This window comes from Balaenoptera musculus, chromosome 8, assembly GCF_009873245.2.
Source record: "Balaenoptera musculus isolate JJ_BM4_2016_0621 chromosome 8, mBalMus1.pri.v3, whole genome shotgun sequence".
In the NCBI taxonomy this organism is placed as follows: Eukaryota; Metazoa; Chordata; class Mammalia; order Artiodactyla; family Balaenopteridae; genus Balaenoptera; species Balaenoptera musculus.
The window spans coordinates 70,419,627-70,443,356 of record NC_045792.1 but is presented as its reverse complement, the minus strand read 5'-3'; the positions used below and the strand labels follow the sequence as shown (position 1 = coordinate 70,443,356).

Sequence of the window (23,730 nt, the reverse complement as noted above, 5' to 3'; positions counted from 1 at the left end):
GGTATTGGGTGAGGCTATGAACGTCTGGGGACAGGGGTGTATGGGAAATCTCTGTACCTTACCCTCAATCTTGCTGTGAACCTTATATTACACTAAAAAAACTGTCTTAATTTAAAAAAAATACAAATTTCAAAGATTTATTCCAATTCATTATTTGTTCTTTGACTTTACAATTTCTTTTGTCACACCAAAAATTTCTTTCTTCTTATATCTATTCATATGATAATTTACAGTATTAGATTTCCTAAAATTAAGTTAATCTCGCATTCCTGAAATAACTCCACTTGCTATGATAGAATATTCTTTTAACGTCCAATAATTTTGGTTTTGGCATCAACACATAATAAGAGTGTGGAAGTTTCCTTCTTAATCTATGCTCTGGAATACTTTAAATAGCACTGACAATCTGATCTTTAATGATTTGGTGGAATTCCCTTTGGCACTATGTGAACCTGGTGTTTCTGTGGAGAAACGTGAATATATAACCTATCCAAAAAATTAAATTTTAAAAATTAAGAGAAGGTGGGACTCCCCTGGTGGTCCAATGGGTAAGACTCCATGCTCCCAATGCAGGGGGCCTGGGTTTGATCCCTGGTCAGGGAACTAGATCCCACATACATGCCGCAACTAAGAAGTCCGCATGCCGCAATGAAGATCCTGAGTGCCGCAACTAAGACCCGGCGCAGCCTAAATAAATAAATAAATAATAAATAAATAAATTTTTTTAAAAAATAAGAGAAGCCAAATCAATATAACATTAAATTTTGACTATAGGAACATGGTCTGTAAACTGACCTTAACAACCAAATATTGGAATTTTCCTGCCTTTTCTTTAGCACTTACCTTGAAGGGAATCCAATTTAGCTTTAATCAGCATTCTTAACCTTGCCACTTCTTGCCTTTTCAGTTCATCAAGTTTTGTCCTCACATGGTGACTTACTAAATCCAGTTCTTTGCTTAGCCTCCCACTCTGTTAACAAAAATAATAAATTAATTTTATCTATTCCATTGTATTTTTAGATAAGACACAATATATTAAAAATAGGGTTATAATAAAGTAGTGATACTTTTGACTATTTTAGATAAATTTGATATTACAAACAGCATTTCTTTCAGAAGATATTCAATTTGTGACTCTAAAATCAAGATGTCTAAAAACCATATAATTTAGAAAAGCATAATTAAAGCACAAAGAAGAAACTCAAAAAGTAACTTAAATTGTAAAATGGTGCAGCCACTTTGGAAAACAATTTTGACAGTTCCTCAAAAAGTTAAACCCACAGTTACCATATGACCCCGCAATTCCATTCCTAGGTATATACCTAAAGAGTTGAAACATATCACATAAAGTCTTTTTTTAAAAATAAATTTATTTATTTATATTTTATTTTTGGCTGTGTTGGGTCTTCGTTGCTGCACTCGGGCTTTCTCTAGTTGCGGTGAGCGGGGGCTACTCTTTGTTGCAGTGCACAAGCTTCTCATTGCGGTGGCTTCTCTTGTTGTGGAGCATGGGCTCTAGGAGCATGGGTTTCAGTAGTTGTGGCACCCAGGCTCAGTAGTTGTGGCTCACTGGCTCCAGAGCACAGGCTCAGTAGTTGTGGCACACGGGCTTAGGTGCTCCGCAACATGTGGGATCTTCCCAGACCAGGGCTCGAACCCACATCCCCTGCATTAGCAGGAGAATTCTTAACCACTGTGCCACCAGGGAAGTCCTCACGTAAAGTCTTAAATATGAATGTTCATAGCACCATTATTCATACGAGCCAAAAAAGTAGAAATAACCCAAATGTCCATCAACGGATGAATTGATAAAATATGGAATATCCATACAGTGGAATATTATTCAGCCATTAAAAGGAATGAATACACCGATACATGCTACAACGTGATGAACACTGAAAACATTATGCTAAGTCAAAGAAGCCAGGCACAAAAGGCCAAATTTTGTATGGTTCCATTTATATGAAATGTCCAGAATAGGCAAATCCACAGATATAGAAAGTAGATTAATGGTTGCCAGGGGCTGAGGAGAGAAAGGAAAGGGGGAGTGATTGCTTAATGGGTACAGGGTTCCTTCTGGGGGGAAATAAAATTGTTCTAAAATTAGACAGTGGCGATGGTTACATGACTCTGTACATATAATAAAACCACTGCATTGTATACATTAAAGGGGCAAATTTTATGGTATGTGAATTATATTTCAATAAAGTTTTTTTTAAAGTAATGTGGCCTCCTTAAGCTTTAGTCATTCCATATATAAATAACTTCTCAAAATTCATCTTTTTTAGGTTGTCTCCTTTGATTACTTTTTTTCATAGATGAGTAATTCTATTCATGTTTCAAAATTTAAGAGACAAAATAGCTAGTGGTTTACCTTCTCTTGTTTAAAAATGCATTTTCAATCAGAAACTGCAAGTCTAACTAGCAATCAGGCACACAGACCCTTCAGGACTGAGTCAAGGGGGAGGAAGGGAAGGAAAAGAAACGCCTCAAGCAAGACCGAGAAAGAATGTTCAGAGAGGGAGAAGGAGAGCTAAGAGAATATGCTGTTACAGAAGCAAAAAGAGTAGTACATTTCAAGGAGAGAATGGTCATTATTATTAGATAAAACAATAGTCCTCAAGTGTGGTCCCCAAGTGGAAGCATCAGCATCACCTGGGAACTTTAGCTATGGAGGCCCTAGACTTACTGAATTAGAAAGTCGGGAGGTGGGGCCCAGAAATCTGTTTTAACAATTTAAAATCTGAGAACCACTGAGATAAAATAAAGGAGTCCAGTAAGAAGAGGAATAAAAGGTGCTCACTAGATCTGGCAATTAAGAAATCACTGACAGGTACTTCCCTAGTGGTCCAGTGGTTAAGACTCCATGCTCCCAGTGCATGGGACCCGGGTTCAATCCCTGGTCAAGGAACTAGGTCCCTCATGCTGCAACTAAAGATCCTGCATGCTGCAACTAAAGATCCCACATGTCGCAATTAAAGATCCCACTTGCCGCAACTAAGACCTGGTGCAGTCAAATAAATAAATAAATATATATTTTTTTAAATTAAAAAAAAAAAATAAGGAAGTCAACTGACATCCTTCACCAAAGTACATTCAGGGAAGTGGTGTGGGCGAAGCCATAATCTTCCCAGTTAGCAGTGTTTGGTAAGTGAAGAAACATAGTATGATTCTCCTTTCAAAATGCTTAGCTGACAACAAAGGACAACTTCTAACTCTTTTTTTTCCAGTTTTTCCTGAGACAGGAGTCTTTGCTCAGCTGTTTGTAATGATTCTGTCGGCTTGATTTTTATTGTCTATTTTTACTCAATTTCTTTTTCATTAAACAACTGTTTAACTTACTTCATTTGGTCTCCCCCCACACAACCCCACAGGAAATAGAAATTGACTGTGAAAGGAAGACAGTTATAAAAGTATTCTCCTATACTGAAGAAGGCAAGCTTGTTGTTTTCTTTTCCCTGATTATCTCTATATAGTAACTCCCACTACCCACATTGTCTGTTAGCCCCCAAATAACGCTCTTAGTCCTAACTGAAGTAAATAAGAGACATTGAAAGTTCTACATTAAATATCATTCATCCCAGGAAATTAGTTCCACAGCTCAAATGAATTTTTCAAAGAAACACGAGATTATTCTCAAAACAATTCAGGGGACTGTAGATATTATGCTAAGTGAAATAAGTCAGACAGAGAAAAACAAATACCGCATGACATATGTGGAATCTAAAAAAACAGAACAAACAAACCAACTAAACCAAACAAAAAACAGACTCCTAGATACAGAGAACAAATTGGTGGTTGCCAGAGTGGAGGGAGGTTGGGGGAGGAGTGAAATGGGTGAAGGGGATCAAGAGATACAAACTTCCAGGTATAAAATAAATAAGTCATGGGGATGTAATGTACAGCATGAGGAATGAAGTCAATAATATTGTATTAAATTTGTATGGTGACAGATGGTTACTAGACTTATTGTGGTGATCATTTCACAATGTATACAAATGTCAAATCACTATGTTGTACGTATGAAACTAACATAATACTGTATGTCAAATATACTTCAATTAAAAAAAGATAATTCAAAAAAATAAAATAAAATAAAATAAAGATAATTCAAGGGAATTATTGGCATAAGGCTGTTACCATTCTCCCAGAAAAATTCACAGCCTCCAAGAGGACAGCTGTGAACTAAAAGCCACACACAGGGATTTCCCTGGTGGCGCAGTGGTTAAGAATCCAACTGCCAATGCAGGGGACATGGGTTTGAGCCCTGGTCTGGGAAGATCCCACATGCCACGGAGCAACTAAGGCCGTGCACCACAGCTACTGAGCCTGCGCTCTAGAGCCCGTGAGCCACAACTATTGAGCCTGAGTGCCACAACTACTGAAGCCCGAGCGCCTAGAGCCCGTGCTCTGCAGCAAGAGAAGCCACCACAATGTAAAGCCCACACATCGCAACGAAGAGTAGCTCCCGCTCACGGCAACTAGAGAAAGCCCACGTGCAGCAACAAAGACCCAACACAGCCAAAAATAAATGATAAATAAATAAATTTATTTTTTAAAAAAATAATAAAATAAAATAAATAAAAGCCACACACAGGTTCTGATAGTGGCCACAACCTAATGCGGGTCAGACTTTCACAGGGGCCCAGACCAGGGACAGAGACTAAAATAAGTATGTTTGATTCAGAAAGTTTCCTTCAAACAAAGTTCCAGGTAAGATAACTTTTTAGGAAAGTTAAAAACAGATAAACAAAAATAACATAAGCAAACCAATAAAACTATCTTGAGAGGTATAACTGAAAGTTTAAAATTAAATCATTGGAAATTTTTTTTTACTGCTGACTCTAAGATAAACCCAACTAAGTGGATTCATTACCCTTCAAGGGTGGGCTTTAAAAGAATCTCTCACTTCAGATCTTGGTTTTTACAACCTTTCTTTATTGTGAGTACTAAGGAGATGTCTAGGGCTAGGATAATGTCAAATAAATAGGGTTCTTAGGACAGAGGCAAATAATTAAACCTCCCCGATTGAGATAAGATGTGGCCCATTATGTCTTCTATTAATCTGGACCTGATTAAAACACCAGAACTAAACCTGTGCTAAACCTTTGAATAGCTTCCTGCTGTCCTCACATCATGATTGAAGCCCCTTACCATGATGTACAAGGCCCTCTGTCATCTAGCCCATGACTCTTTCCAACCTCATCTTTTGGCCAGTCATGGCCTCCACTTCCCAGGCCAGGTTCCAGCAACAGTTACTCCTTCCAGGTTCCTATATATTCCTGTCTCTGTTCCCTTGCACCTTGGCCTAGCATGTCTCCCAGTCTTTCTCCTTTTCTCAGCCACATATTTAAGCATAGGCATAATCTCTACCAGGAAGAAAGACTTCCCACTTTCCCCCACTGCTTCCTACTGAATTAGGTGTCCATCCTCTGTATCTCCAAAATGTATTATACACTCAGCGTATATTTATCTTAGTAATCTTTTTCTGGATATTAGTCTCCCTTGAGGGTTCTTTAAGGGCTAAGAATGAGTCTTTGTTTTTTGTTTGTTTGTTTGTTTTAATTATTTATTTTTTATTTTTGGTTGCGTTGGGTCTTCATTGCTACGTGCGGGCTTTCTCTAGTTGCAGCAAGCGGGGGCTACTCTTCCTTGCGGTGCGCGGGCTTCTCATTGCAGTGGCTTCTCTTGCTGTGGAGGACGGGCTCTAGGTATGTGGGCTTCAGTAGTTGTGGCACGTGGGCTCAGTAGTTGTGGCTCACGGGCTCTAGAGCACAGGCTCAGTAGTTGTGGCAAACGGGCTTAGTTGCTCCACAGCATGTGGGATCTTCCCGGACCAGGGCTCGAACCCGTGTCCCCTGCACTGGCAGGTGGATTCTTAACCATTGTGCCACCAGGGAAGTCCCGAGTCTTATCTTTGTAATCCCAATACTTAGCTCAGTGTCTGGCATGCTCAAGTGTTTGTTAAATAATTATTTAATTACATTTACCTTTATTTCCTCTATGTCTGCTTTCTGGAGCTTTTCTCTGAAATGATTATCTGTTTCCAGCACATCAATCACTTGCTTGAGGTATTCATCATAATAAAGTCCAGTATCCTTCAAATTAAGAAACAAACAATAACTCTTCTGAAAGTTTTTCCTTTCCTGTATCTAAAGATTTCAATCCTAAAAAAACAAAAACAAAAACAAAACCGTCTAGCAAAATGTCATTGAGACATACCTACTTTGATAGTTTGGGCAGTCAAAGTTAAAAGCTGTATTTCTCAAATGAAGAGAGTTGTATCAGAACCAATGTCATGTTTTACTCTTACATAAAGGTAGATTTTCTATATGGCTTAGACAATGAATACTTAAACAATATACTAATTGGTTTTACCCCCTTGTCACCTGTCTCTCCTCATTGTTATCTGTCTCTTCTCTGAATATAATACGTTTTCTTGGTTGGTTATCTCTACATTGTAAATGTATTATGATTAATTCTTCTATACACTATCTAATATACTAATTAGATATATATATCTAATATAATTACATTAAAAAAACTTTGTCTGATATTAAAGAACATATGCTTATCCAATACTCTTTTTACTGCTATTTCAGAAATAGTTCCTAAATGTCCAATTTTGTAAGTAATAAATTCTTAGCAATATTTTAGTTAAAATTCTTCCCACAAGGTTATCTTTAGCATTCACTTACTGGTGGTTCTATCTTTGCACTGTCCACAGGTTGAGCATTTTCTACTTTTGTCTTGTCTATGTCTATAGGCACAGCTTCAAGAGTAGTAAGTATACATGTAACCAAGAGAAAACAATATTGTAGTAGGATGGTCCTCCACTTCATCTGAAATAAAGGTACAATTATATTAAGGTCCTGAAAAGATGTTTTCAAACTATATATACATGCATTCCCAATGCCACATTAATAATATATTTAATTTCAGGAAGTTTAATTCAACAAAAGAATTCTAGGAAAGGGGTTAAAAATAGATTATAATATCAAAAATAATGCTTAAAATAGATCACTAAAGAAAATCAGGAAAGAAATGCTTTTCAGCTAAAATTAAAATGACAAGTAAACAAAATTTTAAAGTTTAAACTGCTTATATAGTGTAAGAAAACATTTGGTTAATTATAAAAGCTTCAAATAAAGACAGTAATGAGGGACTCAATTTTTTTTAAAATAAATAGTCCAAGTTTAAGAAAAGCAGAGGGGGAACTTCCCTGGTGGCACAGTGGTTAAGACTTCACGCTCCCAATGCAGGGGGCCTGGGTTTGATCCCTGGTCAAGGAACTAGATCCCACATGCATGCCACAACCAGAAGTATGCATGCTGCAACTAAGAAGTCCACATGCTGCAACTAAGGAGCTGGCGAGCTGCAACTAAGGAGCCCGCCTGCCACAACTAAGACCCAGCACAACCAAATAAATAAATAAATTTTTTTTTAAAAAAAGGGAGAAGGGAAAACTATTTATTTTTTTCTCTATTGAAATACTAAAGAGCCAAAATTATTTCTGGATATAATATTTAAATTAACTTCAATCGAATTTTGAAAATAAGTTGCTCTATGAACATAAATTGATTAAAAGAGACAAATAACTGGCTACAAGTATTCTCTTAACCTTCCTAGACATTATTTTATCATAGCCAATAGTCTTATGTTAAAATTCTGTTTGGCCAATAATTTTTCAGATAAATAGGTCAATAAGATATCAAGCAGGATGTAACAGTGTTGAAGCAAAAGAGGAACAACTATTGCTGGTCCCGCAATATTATTCAAACCTTGCTTATTCAGTTTCTACTTCATAAGGATCTTTGTAGCTCCAGAGGATCTACTACAAGAATTAGAATGAATAAAAAGCTCATACTTGGGGCTTCCCTGGTGGCGCAGTGGTTGAGAATCCGCCTGCCAATGCAGGGGACACGGGTTCGAGCCCTGGTCTGGGAAGATCCCACATGCCGCGGAGCAACTAGGCCCGTGAGCCACAATTACTGAGCCTGCGCGTCTGGAGCCTGTGCTCCGCAACAAGAGAGGCCGCGATAGTGAGAGGCCTGCGCACCGCGATGAAGAGTGGCCCCCACTTGCCGCAACTAGAGAAAGCCCTCGCACAGAAACGAAGACACAACACAGCCATAAATAAATAAATAAAATTTAAAAAAAAAAAAAAAAAAAAAAAAAAAAGCTCATACTTAATTGATTTTATGTAGAGAGAGTGATATTAGGATCCAAGTCAAAAATAATGGTCTGACCATCAATCTGGAATATGCATTATTAATTTAGAGACTCCCAAACTTAGCTGGCCATGGACTTTTTTTTTTAAAGTAACATGTTTTTATCTACAGAACACAATTTGGAAGAGTACATTGCCTCATTTTCACCACAACCCTACGTAGTACATAGAACAGTGACTCATCTTATAGATGAAGAAATTTTTAATGGAAACAAGTCACTCATAGAGCATTGTCTTACATTAACAAAATCACTAGAATCCACATTCTAGTGCTATTTCTAGTATATCAAATTTTTAGCATCTTTATTGAGATATAATTCACATGCCATGAAATTCACCCATTTAAGGTACAGGATTTGACTATTCTATAAAGATGCTACTCAAAGTTTAGTTCTCAAACCTGAAGGATAAAATCATCTGGGAGCTTGTCAGAAATGCAAATTCTCAGCCTGCACCCAAGACCTCTGAAATCAGAATCTCTGGGGTGGGGACCCAGAATCTGTTTTAACAAACAATCCAGGTGATCCCCCTACATACGTATGCTCAAGACCAAGATTCACTCTTCTCTAGGACACTAGTTCAACATGATTGTCGTGAATAAATGTTTTTTATAATGAAATGTTTGGGAGATACTGGCTCAATGAAGCTAAATAAGTTTCCATATTTGTAAGACTTTCAGAACTTCAGATCAGCTACTCTGCATTATGAATCTCTAATAGAAGGATGGTTTGTTTCTCCACAGAATCTTTCCCTAACCATGAATTACCTCCTCTTCCCACAATTATTTTTTATGACAGCAAAGTTTACTTCTCATTCATGCTTCATGCCCACTGTAGGTACATGTTTTGTTTTTGCTCTTTTGAGATACAATTTACATGCTATAAAACTTACCTTTTTCAATTGTACAATTCAATGGTTTTTAGTATATTCACAATGCTGTGCAATTATCACCATTATCCAATTTTAGAACATTTTCATCACTCTAAAAATAACCCCCATACCCATTAGTAGTCACTCCCCACTCCCCCTATTCTCTCGGTCTCTGGCAACCATTAATCTACTTTCAGTCTATATAGATTTGCCTATTCTGGACATTTCATATAAATGAAATCATATAACATGTGGCCTTTTGTGTCTGGCTTTTTTCATTTAGCATTGTTTTCAAGGTATAACCATGTTGTAACACGAATCAGCACTTCATTCTTTTTTTTTGGCTGCATTGGGTCTCGTTGCTGCGCGCAGACTTTCTCTAGTTGCGGGGAGCGAGGGCTACTCTTCATTGGGGTGTGCAGGCTTCTCATTGCAGTGGCTTCTCTTGTTGCAGCGCACAGGCTCTAGGCGCGCGAGCTTCAGTAATTGTAGTATGCGGGCTCAGTAGCTGCGGCACACGGGCCCTAGGGTGTGCAAGCTTCAGTAGTTGTGGCACGTGAGCTCAGTAGTTGTGGCTCGTGGGCTCTAGAGCGCGGGCTCAGTAGTTGTGGCACACGGGCTTAGTTGCTCTGAGGCATGTGGGACCTTCCTGGACCAGGGATCGAACCCGTGTCCCTGCATTGGCCGGCAGATTCTTAATCACTGCGTCACCTGGGAAGTCCCAGCACTTCATTCTTTTTTACAGCTGAACAGATTTGCCATTGTATGGATATTCCACATTTTGTTTATCAATTCATCAGTTGATGGACATTTGGGTTATTTCTACTTTTTTGGCTAGTATGAATAACGCTACTATGAACATTTGTGTTCAGGTTATTGTGTTAGCATATTTTGAATTCTTTAGGTTGTATACCTAGGAGTAGAATTGCTAGGTCAATTCCATAACTCCATGTTTAATTTTTTGAGGAACTGCCAAACTGTTTTCCATAGCAGCTGCACCTTTTTCCACTACCACCAGCAATATATGAGGATTCTAATTTTTCCACATCCTAACCAATACATGCTATTGTCTATCTTTTTTATTATAGCCACCCTACTGGGTGTGAAGCGGTATCTCACTGTGATTTTGATTTGCATTTCACTGGCTAATGATGTTGAGCATCTTTTCAAGTATTTATTAGCTATACCTTTTACCTTTTAAAAAATTAATTTAAAAATATTAAGTTAGTTGTTTTTCCAAAAACTCTGAATTGAAACTTTTGTTTACCTTTGCAAGTCCCATATGCCACTGTAAACAGGCTGACCAAATGACCATTATACAACGTAAAAGTTTTAAGTGTAATCATGGTTGAAAGGCCCAAGTTATGACTTAACTGCTCAAGTCAATTTTGATGTCTTCTACACACACTTCTGGAGCTTAATTAAGTCTCCGCAGCCCCTAACATGGTACCTGTACAGTTAGAAAATGAATAATTGCTAAAATGGTTTGAATAGTCTCTCTATAATGTACACAGAGAAAGTCAGCTCAGGGATATACCTCCATAACTTCATTTTGCAGACCCCATCAGGAACTGTGACTATCCCTTGATGTGGTCAATCCAGAGTTCAAAAGAATCTTTCAGGACTTCCCTGGTGGTGCAGTGGTTAAGAATCCGCCTGCCAATGCAGGGAACACAGGTTCGATCCCTGATCTGGGAAGATCCCACATGCCACGGAGCAGCTGAGTCCGTGCACCACAACTACTGAGCCTGTGCTCTAGAGCCCGCGGGACACAACTACTGAGCCTGTGTGCCGCAACTACTGAAGCCGGCATGCCTAGAGCAACAAGAGAAGCCACCACAATGAGAAGGCTGTGCACCGCTTCGAAGAGTAGCCCCTGCTCGCCGCCACTAGAGAAAGCCCTTGTGCAGCAATGAAGACACAACACAGCCAAAAATAAAATTAAATTTAAAAAAAATACATTAAAAGAATCTTTCACACAGACTTCTCCCCTCCACCTGTGTCATCTCCAATGTCCCTTAGGCTCTCCTTTTCCCACCATACAACACACGTACACATTAATAAGCAGTTCTGTCTTAGCAATTGGCAGCTATGTCACATACCTTGAAATATGCTCTTTTTTTTTTATAGTGTCCACCTTTACTTCAATACACAATAGAAGCTGAGAGTAATAAAAATAAACTATAGATAAATCCAATCTTGAAAGTGGAATCTCTTTACCAATTTGTCACTTCTGCTCTCTCACTCTTCTTTCAAGTCTACCATAAATACGAAGAGAGTCAAGCAAGAATGTGTTTGTATATATGAATGTGTCTATGTGTCTGTGTCCTGACAGCATCTCAAAGTGACAGAAAGTCTCTGGGCATCTACTCTAAAATACTGACTGAATTTATGGTTCATAAACATTTCACTGGGTCCCAGGCTTATTATAAATAACAATAGAAACCATCTATTGAGTGTCTACTATGTAGCAAGCAGTATGCCAAACTTTTTTATTATATTAACTAATCTATTTCTTATAATGGCCCTGTGAAATAAATATTATTATTCCCATTTTATAGTAGAGAAATCTGAAACACATCAGTTAAAAAACTTGATCTGGGTCACACAGCAGTAAATCGTAGATCCAGAGTTTGGACCTGGGAGTGACTGACTTCGAAGAGTATGTCTGCTTTTAAGCACTGGTTCTCAAAGTGTGGTCCCTGAAAGAGCAGCATCAACACCACCTGGGAATTTGTTAGAAATGCAAATTATCAGGGCTTACTCCAGATCTTCTAAATCAAAGAATCTGTGAGGGGGGTGAGGAAGAGAAGAGGGGGGGGCAAAGTCTGTTTTAACAAGCCCTATAGGTGATTCCGAGGCATGCTAACATTTGAGGACATACTGCCTCTCCTTAGCTCTGTTTTTCACAAACCTCTTCTACTATGAGAGACAAAGAGAATGCATATCTGAAAAGTAAATTTGGATCCTCAAGGAAACGAAAATCAGGTGTTACATCTAAGAAGGGTAAGGCAAAACTAAATTTAGGTCTATATTCTAATTCCAGCTGTACCATTCACTTGCTATGTGATCATAGGTCAGTCAACTAACTTTCCCTGCTTGTCTCCTCATTTTTTAAAATAATGAATTTTTTTAAAGAGACTTTAACTAGAACTCAGTATTCTTTAAGCTCTTAGATTCTATTATCAGTTTATTCTTTTGAAAAATGTGTAGATCTTTTCTGTTACATTATCAGAAATACTACTCAAATTGTTTGTACTCACACCAATTGTAAGAAATTAAATTATATGATTTATAAATGTCTTTAAACCAAACATTGCTGATTCAGCCAGCTGAAAATTACCTTGGTAGATCAAAGAGAAGATCTGGGTGCTGGGATACAAAGAATACAAAAATCAACTACCAAAAAAAGTTCCTATCTAGATAAAATAAGAATGAAGTAAAGCCAGGAATCTTTCACACTTTCAATACAGAGTGTGAGACACTGTACACTTTAAAAAGAGTGAATTTTATGATATGTGAATCATATTTCAACTTTTTTTAAAGTAATGAAAAATAGAGCAAAAAATCTGAGCTTATAAAATAAAATGCGAACATTAAAAAAGGAACAAATACAATTTACAAACATCATTTACCTACAAAAGTATAGAGGTTTTAGAACTAGCCATGCTCTATAACTTTTCATAATTATCCAATTTTTACATTCTTAATGATTTTTGTCTGCTTGTCCTGTCATACTAGAAAAGTGAAAATCTTGCACTTTAATTTTGGATTTATCTGTTTTTCTTTATAATTCTGTCCATTTTCATTTAAATATTTTGAGGCTATGTTATAAAATGTACACAAATTTAAGATTTTCTAGGTTCCTGGTGGATTTAATCTTTTTCACATCTGAGTGACCTTTATACCCCAATTTGCCTTAAGGTCTATTCTGACAGTAATATAGGTAAACCAGTTCTCTTTTGATTAGTGTGTAGATACACACAAACACACACACACACACACATTCTCACACACTTACTTTATTTATTTTTTACATTCTCTAATAAATTTTCTTTTATTTGTATGATAAAGACCAGTTATATATAAAATATAAGTATCATATTTTGGGTTTTTTTGGTTATTTTGAAGTATACTTGGTAAGGATGAAATCTTCCTAGCTCATATTTTTATTTTATTTTTTATTTTTTTAACTTTTTATTTTATATTGGAGTATAGCCGATTAACAATGTTGTGATAGTTTCAGGTGCACAGCAAAGGGACTCAGCCATACATATGCATGTATATCCATTCTCCCCCAAACTCCCCTCCCATCCAGGCTGCCACATAACATTGAGCAGAGTTCCCTGTGCTATACAGTAGGTCCTTGTTGGTTATCCATTTTAAACACAGCAGTTCCCAAGTATTTTAAAAATTCAGCCTAATAATCTTTCCAATTAGAGTATTTTCTGTTTATATTTAATCAAATTACTGACATTGTACTTAATTCCTCAGTTTAACATCTCAGAAATCAGAGTGTTTTTCAGTTAATGGAATATTAAAATGTGGTTGACTAAGTGGCAATAGCAATATAATCTTTACGGCCTGCACATGCATGAACTTTATTATAGCTATTCCTACTGCCATCACTTCAGACTGAGTTTTTGCATTTTGGGTACTTCACAAATTGAATTTAATTGCCGTTTAAAATGTCTTCAAAAGGATTAAATTATGATTTGGCATTGAAATGAAAAGCTATTCTGGGGAATTCCCTGGTGGCCTAGTGGTTAGGATTCTGGGCTTTCAATGCCGTGGCCCAGGTTCAATCCCAGGTCGGGGAATGAGATACCGCAAGCCTCGTGGCCAAAAAAAAAAAAAATATTTTGTAAACATAGAAATGAAGCAGGGGGCTTCCCTGGTGGCGCAGTGGTTGAGAATCTGCCTGCCAATGCAGGGGACACGGGTTCGAGCCCTGGTCTGGGAAGATCCCACATGCCGCGGAGCAACTAGGCCCGTGAGCCACAATTGCTGAGCCTGCGCGTCTGGAGCCTGTGCTCCGCAACAAGAGAAGGCTGCGACAGTGAGAGGCCCGTGCACTGCGATGAAGAGTGGCCCCTGCTCGCCGCAACTAGAGAAAGCCCTCGCACAGAAACGAAGACCCAACACAGCCAAAACTAAATAAATAAATTAATTAATTTAAAAAAAAAAAAAAAAGAAAAAAAAGAAAAGAAATGAAGCAGCTGGTATTAGTGAAGCAAATATTTGATGTTAAAGGAATAACAGCAACTTTACATTTTCTTGTAAAGGAACATTTAAGTGCTTCACCTGACTTTAGACAGGAAGATACCAACAAATAGACAAAGCTGCCTTACATTTTCAGACGCAACAAGATTATCTATGAGCAGCCAAACAATGCAAATGAAGGCAGTAGAAACTGACAATGCCTCCAATATATAAAAAAAAAAATTATAGAACATGAGGCTGATTTGATGGATTCATGAATCGTTAAGGCAAATGTTAATTTGTCAGAGACTTCCTACCAAGACTGAACATAAGCTGCATAATTTCCATGTAATCTGACGAAGAAACAAAGCTGAATTTAGTCAATAGGAAATGCTGAAAAAATCCTGATGTTCTTTACAGGCCTCAAAATGATATACTAATGCTAAAGTTACTAAAGAGATTGATATCCTGAGAATGGGTTACATAGGGAATAGCATATCACTGAAACACTAGCATAAGCACCTGTGGCCAAAAGTTGCTGCCATGTTAAATTTTAAACTACAAAAGCATTTCCCAAAAACGTTACTGTATATGTAAAAGAGGGATTATGGCTGACTTAAAGGAAGGCTAGCTAAATCTGGTTTGAATGTCCAAGAGCCTTTCATGGTCTGCCAAGGGTATGAGTTTAGTTCTTGATGCATTCTGAGGCTGCGTACCTGCATATTGAAAGAATAAGTTGCTGGAAAGGTATCACAACTTGATGTTATTCCTGATGCCATGTCTAGACAAACTAAAACCCCTCAACATTTTAGTCAATAAACCACTGAAGGAGAGGTTGAGGAAAGAAGATGAATCTAACAAATTTCCATTGTCATCTTTTGAAAAGCACTAGCACCAAAGCTTGCAAAATGAGTATCATCTTTTGGAAAGCACTGGCATCAAAGCTTGCAAAATGAATGTCAGAGGCTTGGAAGAAAATTCCAGGCAAATGGTCTTAAAGAAATTCCCAGAATAAAATTACCCTCACTCTTCATAGTAGAGAGAACAATGTCGTGTGGGAAAACACAAACATTCACAATTCTGAATCAAGAAAGCATTTCAAAAGACTCAGACTATGAATGTGAAAAAGTCTTAGGAATACCTTAACCAATTTATTTAACTTGTAATTTCTTTATGTATCTGCAAAAGTGATGTGAGAAAAATCTATATGTTTAAATGAATCTTAAAAAGCACTTTCGGTAAACACAAAATGAAATTATAAGTGATAAAGCACAGTGTAATAGTTTAACTGGCAGTATGTGTTCTATATAGTATAAACTGGTATCTTAATATCAATGGAGTCTTAGAGTTGATGAAACACCATCTTCTTTTTGGGCTTTCTATTTATCCTGCCTCTTTAATATTTATCTCCTCTTCTTTCTTGCCTGTTTTTTAAAATTTTGTTTTTGACTGATGAGGAATTTTTAAAATACATTTTCCCCTTCTATTAGTTTCTAATCTTTTACTGTTTATTCTAGAAATAATTAGGACAATTAACTTACTGAAGTCTAAAGCTAATTAAAACATTTACTCCTTAATAAGCCCTCAATAAATGTTAACTGTTATAACAAAAGAAATGAAAATTTTTCTAGCTCATTAGGTAGAAAAGTAAGGATACAAAGATGTCTTTAAACACCAAGATAATGTCAAATGTGTCAGAGATAGGTTTACAGATTTTCATTAACCCAGTAATATACAAATGTCCATACAAAAGAAGGAGAGATGAACGATAAGGAGAGGCAATGGAAAGAAAGGGAGACTAATTTACTTCTCTTCCATTATCAGGTTAGTAAGAATGGCCTTCTCCTTTCTTTTATCACTCTCTTCTTCCATAAGAACAGAGTCCTAAAGAGGAAATACTGGGCCAAACTAGCTGGCTGACACAGCAGACTGATCCAAACCAGGATAGGCTGAAAATTAACGCTCTGAAGTAGCATAATATGAAATTCTAAATCAGGCAGTGATCTCAAGACAGCATGAAGGGATTTCCCTGACGGCGCAGTGGTTAAGAATCCACCTGCCAATGCAGGGGACATGGGTTCGATCCCTGGTCGGGGAAGATCCCACATGCCGCAGAGCAACTAAGCCCCTGCCGCATGACTACTGAGCCTGCGAGCCACAACTACTGAGCCCATGCTCCACAACTACTGAAGCCCGCATGCCTATAGCCCGTGCTCCACAACAAGAAAAGCCACTGCAATGAGAAGCCTGCGCAACACAAGGAAGAGTAGCCCCCACTCACCGCAACTAGAGAAAGCACGCGCACAGCAAAGACACAACACAGCCAAAAAAAAAAAAAAGCATGGAAAGCACTGATCCCAAAGGCATTAGAGCCTCAAGAAAAATTACAAAATAAGCAGAGTTCTTGGGACTTCCCTGGTGGTCCAGTGGTTAAGAATCCGCCTTCCAATGCAGGGGACACAGATTCAATTCCTGGTTGGGGAGCTAAGATCCCATATGCCGCGGGGCAACTAACCCTGTGCGCCGCAACGAGAGAGAGAAGCCCGTGCACCACAATGAAGACCCAGCACAGCCAAAATTTAAAAAAAAAAAAAAAAAAAGCAGAGTTCTTAAGCCTCTCCTAACATGCAGTAGATACAAAATAATTTCCCTAAATGTCTAAGTCCTAAAAGTAAGTTTAACTCTCCTTCCCTGTCTCCACCAAATCAAAATTCCCATTCATAAACAGAGGCACATTTCTCAACTACTGATTCGTACCAGTAATTATCCAGATTAAGTTTACTTGGGGTGTGTATGTGTGTGTGTGTTTCTCAAGAGTTTCCTGTTTTGCTTGTTTGTAGGGAGAAAAACCCTGGAAGTGGTTAAAAAGCATGGTCACGGGTGAGAAGTGTGAAGAGTACAAAAAACTGAAACTAGTTTGTCTCTTTCCTTTTGTTTCTCTTCTTCCTCCCTCATCCATCTCTTTCTCCCTCCCTCAACCCTCCTCTTTTACTCCTATTCCTTTTAAATTTAAGACTGAATTGAAGTATGTTTTCTTTAATCTGTTGTATGCTATTTATTAATTTAACAAATATTTACTAAGTACTCACTATATTCCAGCCATTATGCTGGATACAAAGGTAAGTGAGATAGACATGGTCCCTACCATCACAGAGTTTTCAATCTAGTGTGGAAGGCAGCCTATTAAGTAAACAATTGCAACTTGAAAAAAGCTGCTTACAAAACAACATATAGCATGATCCTTTCTGTTAATTGAACAAATTTTAAGGCATTAAAATAGTATTCAGCAAATAAGACATTTTCAGTCAGGTGACTTACAATGCTAAATGTCTTAATTTGCTCCTTATATTCCTTCTAATATCCCTAAAAGATTGACTGAATCTTTAGGTTCTTCCCCCATCCAATTTCCATTTCCTAAATTTCAGTTTCCTTTTCTCAAAACTTTATTTCAATTCACTTTCTTTACAGATATAATAGCAATTGAATCATTTCATGTGACAAGTATAGGGTATATTTACATAATATTTATCCAAAAAAGTCTGGAAGGAAATAAAATATTGGTATACCTAAGTAAGTTAAGCAAGGGCTAGTAGTTAAGTAAGAGGAAATTTCAAGACGGTTAACAGTTAAGTTGTTTTAAAAAAACCACAACTTTTAACCAAGAAGAAAGGTAAAAATGTTCCTTGCGTGACAACATTGAATTTAAATGTATCTTAAGGTGGACTACACTTTTCAACATAAATTTACTTCCTGATGACTTATTATGTGATACTCTTAGGATAACTTATCTCTGTCTTTTTAGTACTTTGCATAAAGCAAGTGGCTCAATAAATGTTAGCTACACAACCAACATCTACTATTGAACATTTATGGGTAATTTTTTTTAAATAACCAGAACAAATACCCAATCAAGACAGAAAGCCTTCTATAAGGAATCATGGGATAAACATAACAAAAGAAAAACAATGTATTAGATGAAAGTTATTTCCTTCTAGAGACAATGGTCAGACTTAAAGCTCTGCCATGGCAAATTACTGAAGCTTCTTTGAGTGGTTATCACAGCTTACAGATATCAGAGATGAAAGAGAAAAAGATCCATATTGTGGCAAATACTTCTATTTCCCAGCCAATATCCAAATCTTCCCTTCCTCTTCAATAACAAAAGCCCCATTTTATTCAGGGCAGCCATGTATCCAGCTACATTTCCCTGCTTCCCTGGTAGCCTGAGCTTTGGTTCAGGATATTCTCCTTAAAGGGAGAGGATGCATCCTTCTTTGTCTTTGCCTTGCTGCCTGGAACTTTGCTTTGACAGTTAGAGCTCTGGCAGCTATTTTGGACTGTGAGGACCAGGGCCACATCTTAGGAATAGCAGATCAAAGAACTGGAAAAAGTTTAGGTCCCTGGTGACTTTATGAAGCTACTATACCTATCCTAGGCTGCTTACCTCAAAAATTACTTTACATGAGAAAATAAACATTTTATGTTGAAGCCACCACTAAGTCTGTTTTCATTTTTGCTTTCTTAACTGATCACTTACCTTCAAACAGGTAAAGAATTTTTATCTCCTTTTTACAGATCAGGCAACTGAGATCCAGAGAGGTAAGATGACTTGCGCAAGATCAGTTAGTGAAGAGGTGGGTCTGGCTCCTGGCTCAATGCTTTTTCGCTAAGAACTGACTCTTAACAGGTTCTAAATATATGTAAAAAAAAAAAAAAAATTAAAAATAAACATAAATTTAGCCTTATTACAGTGGTAATGGCACATGACAGTGTAAACATTTGTCAAATCCTGTGATAAGAAAAGGTACCAAATTTCTATAAAGTGGAATGAGACTGTATCATATTCCAGTGAGGGAAGGGAAAGAAATATATTAACTAAACAGAATCAAAGACCAGAATAAGCAAAGATACTCATTTATTGTACCCAGGTTTTACCATATTGCTCCTCTTTTAAATAACTAAGAAAAGTTCAAATGAAAAGCTTATTTTCCTCTGCAATGAGACTTCAATATATAGGGTAAGTTTCCCCATTAAATCCTTAACTGGAATTTTTCTTAAAATCTTTATCTGGAACCTTTTTTTACTCTTACCACCGCTTTTAAAAATTAACCTTGGCCCCAGCCTCAGACATAGTGATCAGTAATAAAGCAAAACATCTTAAAGTCTTTTTTGAAATCCACTACCTAACTGTAAAATACAAGGCAGTTAGCTCATGTGCAAACTCACCAGTGAACATAATTATTTCTAAGCAGTATGTAAAGAAAATAAGGAAATAAAATATCTTCAAGTTTTAAGAACACATATTTATTTCTTTTCATGGTACTATATTTAACATAAAATTATCTAAGCAGGAGAGTAATCATATGCATGTAATATGTCGGAAAGGCACATGACTTTTATTAACACAGCATGGTCAAAAATAAACAGCAGATTTAATCCTAAACACTCCCATTTATTGGCAAGCTATTTGACTCTCTGAGTCTCGATTTTCCTATCTATAAAATTGAACTAATACTTCTCCATAAGTTTTTGACTGGATGAAAATAAGAATGAATACAATGTAACTAGCACAGTACTGGCAATAGTAAATGCTCCATAAACAGTAATGCCCTTCCTGTCTTGAAAATTTAATATCTATATATTTAAATAATTTAAATCTGTGCTGTAAACACCCAAAGTCATTGAACTTAAAAAGCAATAAACCAGTTTGACATACAACCTTAAATGTCATTTTTTGAAAGGCCATGTTAGAGCTCTCCTCTGAGCATTGCCATAGCCAAAGTCCTGATGCAGCTGTAGGCCAATGAAAAGAATACATCCAACAAAAGAAGAACACAATCTCTTCCTCCCTGGAATTAAAACAGAGCTTCTGGGATTCCCTGGTGGCGCTGTGGTTAAGAATCCGCCTGCCAGTGCAGGGGACATAGGATTGAGCCCTAGTCTGGGAAGATCCCACATGCCGTGCAGCAACTAAGCCCATGCGCCACAACTACTAAGCCTACGCTCTAGAGCCCACGAGCCACAACTACTGAGGGCAGCATGCCTCAACTACTGAAGCCCGCGCATCTAGAGCCCGTGCTCCGCAACAAGGGAAGCCACCGCAATGAGAAGCCCGTGCACCTCAATGAACAGTAGCCCCCGCTCATCACAACTAGAGAAAAGCCCGCGAGCAGCAGCAAAGACCCAACGCAGCCAAAATAAATAACTAAATAAATACAATTAAAAATAAAATATATATATGAAAAAAAGAAACTTTCTAAAATTAAAAAATTAAAAAAAATAAAACATCAGATGTATGACCAGCTGCGCTGGACTCCAACCCTTCCCTGTATCAAGATATCAGCATAGATCTTAGTGTCTCTGTTGCTCATATCTGTAGAAAAGGACACCAACCAAGAAAACCAGTATATTGCCTTTTTTTTCCAACCCTAAAAGACAGCTACAGTATTCTTTTTTTTTTAATTAACCATTCTTTTAATTGAAGTATAGTTAATTTACAATGTTGTATTACTTGCAGGTGTACAGCAAAGTGATTCAGTTATATATATATATTTATATTTATTCTTTTTCAGATTCTTTTCCATTATAGGTTATTACAAGATACTGAATATAGTTTCCTATGCTATACAGTAGGTCCTTGTTGTTTATTTTATATATAGTAGTGTGTAAATGTTAATCTCAAACTCCTAATTTATCTCTCCCTCTCTCCTACAGTATTCTTGATGATAAGCTTCTGAAAAGCAGATACTGTTGCTCATATGTATACTCAATAAACATATGAGCAACAGTAAAAATTTTTAATTTATTAAAATTACAATGTGTTCATTATTTACATATACTGTACTTCAATAACTAAAATACAGTATGTCAAGAAGCTCTGCCAAAAAAAAACAAAGAAAAAACAAACAAACAAAAAACTCTGCCAAAAATAAAAGCATGCAACTGCTATCTCATTTTCCATTAGGCTGCTTTAAATTTTTAAAATCAGAGAATGCTGGGACCAGAAATGATCTTAGAGGTTGTTCGGTTCAGACCCTACTTTTATAAAAGGTTATAAGGCACAGGGAGGTTAACTGAGTTGGCCAAGATCATCTGGCAGAGCCAGGACTGGAATCTGGCCATTTAATTGTAATTAAATGTACTTTTTACCATATTGTGGTAGTTTTTAAAAATTTTAGATTGAAAATCATTAAAGTGATCAACTTTTTTCCTTGAATAAATTATTTTAAATTGTTAGGAGCCTGTTTTTTAAAGTCTATAAACTAATTGCATGTATTAAACATAAAAATAACAATTTCCCCTTTCTAGACCTTCAATTATTTAGAAAAAGTTAATCATCTATCATGCCAAATACAGTCAACTCAATTACAATACTTAAAAGATTATTGACTTTAAGAATTATTTTCAGTACATTTTGAAATCCTACACTTGATTCCTCCAGCTACCCAATACTTAAAAGGGTATTTTGCACACTTTAGTCATCTAAAGGGTCCTTAGAAAGTGGAAAGCAATTTAAATATTATTCTAAATAACACAAAATTAGTTTGGTATGTCTATAGAGATACATAACATATCCCAAAATAAAAAGACACTGGTATTGATCATGTTACTGATACTCTATATTAATGCCCATAATAACTAGTGTTTTGAAAGGTACGCTTATTGTCTTAATTGTGCATTTCATTTTAACTGCTGTTTACAGAGCACAAACCAGCTTGGCAAAAAGTATACTGAAAGGGTATATACAAAATGTGTGGTATGAACAATAAGTACCTCAGGAGATCAGAGAAAGGTAAACACAACATGGACTTCACCCTTGCAAAATGGGTAAAACTAGAATAGAAGGAGAACAACATAGGTAACCACAAGGAGACATGAATTTTTCACTTATCTTGAAAAGCTGGACCAGATCATGGAGAATTTAAAGACCAAGATGAGAAACAGAAGTTCCTATATTTACCCTAATAACAAGAGGGATATTATTTGAGATTTCATTTCTAATTCTAATTTCCATGTTTTTTCTTAAAATTTTGACTCTACTAACTGAGGAAGAATTGTTGAAACATCTGTTTGTTCAACGTTTGTTGAACTTGGTTTTCAAGTGTTATAAAACAAGAACTAACACTCGGCTTAAATCAGAATGAGTCCCGAGGCAACATCTATGAGGAACAAGATGCAAGAATCTGGATATTGGCTGACACTATTCAACAGAATTTACCAGGGAAGCTCTTAAGAAACAAGTAATTTAAGTAGGCTGTAAAAGAAGCTATAAGTTAACGGATCCAAATCTATTATACCACTAGTCATACTACTTTTAACGAATTCCTTAAAGCAAATATCTCATCAACTCTTTCAGTTCTTATAAGGAAAGTCCACAATCTCCTTCAGACAACATTGACTATCAGATATAATTGCATTTAACCTCCCTTCTCCCTCCTCCCCCCTTTTTTAACCCAGGCAATATATAGTTTGGTATTCATATTCACTCTTGAATTTAATAGCCTAAATAAAAGGCTTAGACGGCAGCACTTACTTATTTAATTGTGTAAATGGACATTATCCAATTTAGGAGTTTAGTGGACACTTTGAGACTTTCAAGAGGTTCTGTCTCCCAGAAATGAGAGTAATGGTTCAATGGTTTATGTTCATATTTTCTTTCTTGACATTATAAAATAATTGCCTTCCAAGACCACTGCCAGCACCAACCACAACAATAACCACATTTACTCACTCAGTCACTGTTTAGCAGGTGCAACAAGGAAGTACCATCTTTCTCAAACCCTGTACCATCATCTCACACCTAATGGTTTGTCACTTAGGGAAAACAATACCACACCTGGCACGAACTTTCTCCTCCCCTAATGTCAGCGGTTGCCGGCTGAACAGAACCGGCAGAAGAGCAGGATTCACCGGCCTATCTTAGCTCTGCGCCTCAGCCGGTGGTGAGCACCAGTCTCACCAGGGGGCACCTCCCTCGCCCATCAACCTGCCAAGGCCGGGTTGGAGCCCAGCCTGGGACTTGGTCCTGCACTCACCCCCCGCCTGCTCCTCGCCAAGAGCCTGCCACTTTCATCGACCGCAAAGAAAGCATGGGTGCCCGGCAGCGAGTGGAACGGAGAAAGAGACCCCGCGTCTCAAGCTCAAGCTGGAAGCCACTCTCCACCGTGCCCGCCCAACCGTGGAGCTCCCACCATCCTTACTGCCGGGGCAGGGTAGGCGAAGACCTGAGCTTTATCTCAGGACCCACCCCAGCCTCCCGCGGTGCAGAGCCTCACCCACCTCGAGATCGCCAGCCTTACGAAGCCGCGTCTCCACACGCGAAGCTCCGCCTGCTGAACGCTTGCAGCGCACAGACCTGCCTCGCCAGCCCCCAGCCGGCGGCTCTGCTCTGTACTTCTACCCACCGCGCGCTCCCGCCTCCTTGCTGC

The 23,730-nt window shown here is 37.5% G+C and overlaps 1 protein-coding gene across 5 annotated transcripts in view; it reads right to left on the bottom strand.

The window, feature by feature from the left end:
- Positions 1–23,728, bottom strand: part of NUCB2 (nucleobindin 2) — a 44,567-nt gene extending 20,839 nt beyond the window's left edge. For 4 of the 5 annotated variants that reach the window (XM_036862653.1, XM_036862658.1, XM_036862654.1 and 1 more), the window contains exons 1-5: positions 23,582–23,728; positions 18,840–18,992; positions 6,699–6,842; positions 5,991–6,098; positions 844–970 (exon numbers count right to left, since the gene is read on the bottom strand). In XM_036862653.1, coding sequence (XP_036718548.1) covers positions 844–970; positions 5,991–6,098; positions 6,699–6,842 — 379 coding nt within the window. In that variant the 5' untranslated portion in view covers positions 18,840–18,992; positions 23,582–23,728. The remainder of the gene's footprint in view (positions 1–843; positions 971–5,990; positions 6,099–6,698; positions 6,843–18,839; positions 18,993–23,581) is intronic. The other variant, XM_036862655.1, reaches the window with a different exon arrangement.
- Between the last annotated feature and the right edge of the window lie 2 nt (positions 23,729–23,730).